Genomic DNA, 5,947 nt, shown 5'->3' with positions numbered 1-5,947 from the left:
ATCTTCAGGAATGGCGCCAGTTTCTGGATCACATCACCGATACAGGGGGTGGCTGTCCTGCAGGAGGGGTGCCCCGGGATTGCCCTCAGCCTGGCAACCTCCTCTTGGTAGTCCAGACAGGGCCACATTAGGCCAGACCCTCTGAACCCCCTAAAACAGCCTTTGCACTGCACTTCAGGGTGCAGGCACGGGGCTGGGGGTGTCATCCTCACACGGGTGTGCCTCCCCCTCCTCAGACTGTGAGCCCCCTGAGGACAGGTGCTGTTCTTGTCCACTGATTGTGCCCCCTCACAAGGCCCAGCACAGTGCTGGGCACTCAACAGATGTTCAGTAACTGATGCTTGACTACGGGACAATAATGAGGGCCACGTGCAAGCACTGCTGAGACACCCTGCATGTCTCATCTCATCTCATTCTCACCACCCCGAAGGTAGGGACAGTTCCTAGCCCGTCTCAGAGATGAGGACACGGAGGCTGAGAAGGTAAGAACTTATCCAGGATCATCCTGTGGCAGCAGGGACTGTCACAGCAGAGCAGCGAGGAGCCACAACTCCAGAACTGAGCTGCCGGAGCTTGATTCCCAGCTGCCCCAGTTGCTCTAGCTGTGCTTTCTTGGGCGAGTCCCTTAGCCTTCCTGCACCCCAATATTCTCATCTGAAAAAACGGGAATGATGGTAGGCAATCTTACAGGTTTGTTGTTTTTTGTTTTTTTAAATTTTATTCTGAAAATTGTTAAGCAATCATAAAGTAAAAAGAATATACTGATGGACCCCTGGGGCCGGCCTATGGCTCACTTGGGTGAGCGTGGTGCTGACAACACCAGGTCAAGGGTTAAGATCCCCTTACCGGTCGTCTTCAAAAAAAAAAAAAAAAAAGATGGACTCCTGTATATTAAAAGTTACTAACAATATTCTTTGCCAAAGAATTTTTTTTTTTTTAAGATGACCAGAAAGGGGATCTTAACCCTCGACTTGGTGTTGTCAGCACCACGCTCAGCCAGTGAGCTAACCGGCCATCCCTTTACAGGGATCCGAACCCATGGCCTTGGTGTTATTAGCACCACACTCTCCCAAGTGAGCCATGGGCCGGCCCTCTTTGCCAAAGAATTTTAAAGAACATCCCAGACATCATGGCATTTCTTTGGCAAAATACATAAAGCAAGTGATTTTACCTTCTGAAAACAAAGGTTTCTTGTATGACCACAACACCATCATCACAGAGCAAGCTTATTTGAAGGTTGAGTGAGGTAATAGGTGTAAGGCCCAAGGCCAAGGACGTGGCCCATCACCATACACACACGCACATGCACACACACACATACACACAGCCTCTCAGTGTCATGGCCACACAGCAAGGGCATGGGCCTGACAGCCTTAACTCAGTGCCACCCCTGGGCCAGAGCTGCAGTCAGGGGGCCTTGGGGGCTCCTGGTGGACCTCACCAGTCATCCAGGCGCCGCTGCAGCTCTGGGAGGAAGAATTGCGCATGAAACTGGTAGATGGAGGAGATATTGGAGAAGATGAGCCTGACCACGTCCTCAGGGAAGGCCTTGCTGCTGCGGGCCTCCCTCAGCAGCTCCTGGAAGAACACCTGCAGCCACCCACCCGGGTCACTCACGGCTGCGAGGGAGCCACCTGCACACCCGCCCGGGGGGATCGGGGCCTCTCCAGTTTACTGAGTGCTCTCACCTCCTGAACCTCCCAGCATCCTCACAACAACCCCAGGAGGAGACAGGCAGGGAAGATTGTATTCCGGGACACTTTACAGATGGACAAACCAAGGCCTATTGATGCAGGGACTTGGCCAAAGGCTGGCAGTTGATGAATGTCAGAGACAGGCCTATCCTGAGTCTGTCCTGGTCTTGGACATCATCAGGCTAAAGCTGGTGTACTGATGTTCACTGATTTAATCCCTTAGGGCTCCTTAAGAAGGTGCAAAGGGGTAGGGCCTACCCTAGGGTAGCTCACTTGAAAGAGCGTGGTGCTGACAACACCAAGTAAAGGGTTAAGATCCCCTTACCGGTCATCTTTTTTAAAAAATAAATAAATAAAGCGCAAACGGGTGACTGATGGTGAGGGTGCTGGAAGGATAGCTGGCATGTACTTGGGCCGGCCCAGGCACAAAGGGTGGAATGGGGGGTAGTGTGAATGGACTAAATCCTGACTTCTACCTCAACCTTAGCTAATGGGGTTAAAGGGCTAAGACTTCCTAGGGTCAAACCCAGGGGTCCCAACTCTCAGCTCTGGTGAGGTGGGTGGGAAGGCAGAGCAGGGGTCGAGGGAGAAGACCCATGTACTAGGGCTCAGGTGGGGGTGTCCTGTCACTAGCCTGGTCTAGCAGGTGGAGGCGCGCCACATAGGCCTGTTCTGTCTCCAGCAGCTCCTGGACAATCCTCTTCTCCTCAGGCTCCTGCGGGTGATTGTAGACAGAGAAGGAAGAAAGGGAGAGACAAATTTGGTCTCTTCTGATGGGGACCGTGGTACAGTCTCCAAAGATGCCGCAGCGAAGCACACCTCCCAGTATTCACGCCTTCCTGCAGTGCATCTGGGCTGGCCATGGGATGGCTTCCACAGGGAATGTGGTAGTGAGGCTGTGACAGTTCTGGGCATAAGCCGTAAGGGGTCTGGAAGTTGCCACCTGTGCTCTCCTGGGAACTGTGAACCACCACATCAGGTGGTCTGGCTTCCCTAGTGGAGAGATCTTGTGGGGGTAATGCACAGAGAGTGCAAGTGGCCCACCCATGCCAGCCTCCTAGGTGAGCCCAGTCTTCCAGCCATCCCTGCCCAAGCACCAGGCTTGTGAGTGGATCTATCTTGGGCATTCTACCCCAGCCACCATCTGACTGCAGCCACGTGAAATATCCTGTTATGGACTGAATTGTGTCCCCCACAAATTCATATGTTGAAGCCCTAACCCCCAATGTAACTGTATTTGGAGGCGGGGCCTTTAAAGAGGTAATTAAGGTTAAATGAGGTTATATGGATAGGGCCCTAAATTGATAGGATTGGAGTCCTTATGAGAATAGGAAGAGACATGAGGGATGTGCATGCACAGAGGAAAGGCCATGTAAGGACGCAGTGAGAAGGCGGCCATCTGCAAGCCAGGGGCAGAGGCTTCTCCACAAATAAAACTTGTTGGCACCTTGATCTTGGATTTCTGGCCTCCAGAACTGTGAGAAAATAAATTTCTGTTGTTTAAAAGCCACCCAGTCTGTGGTATTTTGTTATGGCAGCCTGAGCAAACTAATACAGAACTCAAGTGAGACCAATAGAAAAACTGTCCAGCAGCAGCCCAGTCAACCCACAAAATTATGACAAATAATACATTGTTGTATTTGACCACTACGTTTTGGGGTGATTTGTTATGCAGTGATTGATAACCAGAGCACACTAGTATGATCATTTCACAAATGAGGAAACTGAGGCACAAAGAGGTTAAAATGACTTGCCCAAGGTCACACAATTAGTAAGCAGAAGAGCTGGGATGTGAACCCAGGGAGTCGGGCTTCCGTGTGCACAGTATCTTGCATCTAACCCTTGAACTCGACAGACGAGGAAACTGAAACCCACAAAAGGGAGGTGACCTGCTCAGGATCAGACCAGGCTTTAGTCTAAGGGCAGGAAAATTAGCACTTAGACCTCTATTTCTGGTTTGGAATTGTTGCCTCCTCCAGTGGGTAAACTGAGACCACACCCGGGAAAGGTACCAGGATCACAGGATGGAGACTGCTCCAAGTTCTGTGACTTTGAACAAGTTCCTTAAGCTGTCTGAGTTTCAATTTGCTTGCCTAAAAAATCCTACAGAGAGGGATACGTGAAATAATGCTCAGGGCACACAGTAGACAGTTAGTTGGGCAAAGGTTAAGGGGGGCGAATCTAGCCTCCAGCTGATCTTTGCTCACACAAGACCCCCACCTGGGAAATTGCTGCCTCTGGCTGGGGAAGACTGTGTGGGGAGGAGGTCAGTGGAGACGCCCCCCACATCCCCACTTCTACCCCAGCCCTCCAGCACCTGCATCCCTGGCCCAGGGCAGGTCCCAGGCTGGCAAGATTTCCTCCAGGCCCCGCTGGACAGCTTGTTCTTCAGGGAGCTCAGGTACCTCCTGCTGATGGTCCTGGGCCCAGACCCCAGGGCCTCCTCAATGTTGGCCTTCTCCTGTAGACCTGGAGGGAGGGGAGGCCTGCACCCAGGGCGGTGATGTGCATGTTCTAGGCTGTGGGCTCTGGGCACTGCTCCTGGGGTCCTAAGGAGAACAGAGCAGACTTAAGGGTTTCTTTGTCTGGAGAACAGAGAGAAAAGTAGCATGTCCCTGCTGGGGTTTTGGGGTGACTGAAGCAAATCTCTGGTGTGCCATGCCCCTGAGTGCCTGGCATTCTGTAGGAACTTGCTAAGTAAGACTTCCACTTCTCTTCCCCACGTCTTTCTTGGAGGGAACTCCAGTTTTCAAAATGAGTCAGTGTGAACTGTTTTATTCTCTGGGGAACTACATAGTTCCCTGTTTAAAATTCAGCTGTGTTTGGGAATCCCTCCTTCTGCAGACAGAGGTTTTTAAATGGCTCCCTCTAGGTCACCCTCACCTTTGGGCATCACCCCTGTTTCTAGTTTCTGACCAGTAACTTATACATCAAGGGAAGGTGGGAGCCATGGAACAAGCTAAAGTGAGGGCAGATCTGCTAAAGTTGGGGATTCCCACTGGAAGCTGTGGCCTCCACACCTCCAGCAGGGGAAAAAGCCAGGCTGGGAGCAGATTCCCTGTTCCCCTAGTGTGCAGCTTTGTGACTCTGCACACTGGGTCTGCAGGCCAGTTAAATTCTTTAGATGACAGAGGCCACCCTCACTGAATACATCCAGTGATTTGAGCTGTGCCCACTCCCCTTGGTGTGGAAAGGCTTGTGATGGCATCATAGGGTAGGCATCTTTATGAGAAAAACAGGCTGGGAGATGGAGGGCCAGACAGGTACAAAATCTCCAAAGCTTGACGAGAAAGGTTTTCATTACCCCATTTTGTGGCTAAGGAAACTGAGGTAAATAACTTGAAGCTTGGAAGTGGTAGAGGTGTAATTCAAACCAGGCAGGCTGCTCCTGAGCCTTTACCCTAAACTACCCCTCCCCATTTGAGTAAAGGAGAAGCAGGTCCAGAGAGTCAAAATGTCTTGCCCCAAGTCACACAGCTGGGTGGTGGCAGAGAGTGTGTTGGGACCCAGTCCCAGGCTGCTACTCCCAGGCTGTCCCACACCTCCCTTGCGCCCATTGCCTGGTTCCTCTGCCCATGGTTCTGCAGCTCATGGGAATAGCTGAGCCTCAGGCTTTCTGTTCTACATCTGGTTTCAGCTTCTGCATTTCTCTCCAAGTGCCCGAGGCCATCTTCTGTTTCCTCTTCACCCCCCAGTTTTAGATCAGCTAAGGCACTGGAGACCTCACACGGAAGCCCAAGCCAAGGCAGCTGACATGGGCCCCTCAGTCAATAAGGCTGGCTCTCACCCTCCTGACAATGCCAGCTCTGACTCCGCTCTGGTCTAAGGGCTGCCCCCGCCTGACAGGCTGCTGCCTGGGCAGAGCACAGCATGCTGAGGGGGTCAACCGAGTGTGTCTACTCCACACCTGGGGTGTTGGGTGAAGTGGTGCTGTCTCCCCACACCCAAGGGGTGGTGGGCCAGGAAGGTGGTGCCTAAGAGCTGTCCTTGGTGCTGAACAGGACGAGCTTGGCAAAGACCCTCGGAGAGGCAGGGTAAAGTCACCAAGCTCAGGAAGGAGAACTGACCTTCTAGGCCCACATCTATGCCGCCTCTACCTTGAAGCCCACAGGAGGCTTTGCTTGCCCTGAATGCCCTCAACACAGAGTCCTGGCCCCTCCTAGGACATCTATTGTCCATGACCTTGCATTGTGGTTATTACATGAGCTCAGCATCCAAAGACAGAAATCTTCTTGCATGCTCTTGTGTCCTCT

At 52.2% G+C, this 5,947-nt stretch overlaps 1 protein-coding gene across 1 annotated transcript in view; it reads right to left on the bottom strand.

Annotated features, from left to right (window-relative positions):
• Positions 1–4,423, bottom strand: part of LOC103583190 (FYVE, RhoGEF and PH domain-containing protein 2-like) — a gene marked incomplete at both ends in the record, with an annotated part of 10,799 nt that extends 6,376 nt beyond the window's left edge. The window contains 4 exons of the mRNA XM_008564577.1: positions 1,442–1,590; positions 2,329–2,409; positions 4,012–4,262; positions 4,314–4,423. Coding sequence (XP_008562799.1) covers positions 1,442–1,590; positions 2,329–2,409; positions 4,012–4,262; positions 4,314–4,423 — 591 coding nt within the window. The remainder of the gene's footprint in view (positions 1–1,441; positions 1,591–2,328; positions 2,410–4,011; positions 4,263–4,313) is intronic.
• Between the last annotated feature and the right edge of the window lie 1,524 nt (positions 4,424–5,947).

The sequence above is a fragment of the Galeopterus variegatus genome, unplaced genomic scaffold (genome assembly GCF_000696425.1).
Source record: "Galeopterus variegatus unplaced genomic scaffold, G_variegatus-3.0.2 Scaffold20433, whole genome shotgun sequence".
NCBI lineage: Eukaryota > Metazoa > Chordata > Mammalia > Dermoptera > Cynocephalidae > Galeopterus > Galeopterus variegatus.
Note: the sequence above shows the minus strand (reverse complement) of the source record. Positions and strands in the feature narration are given on the sequence as shown.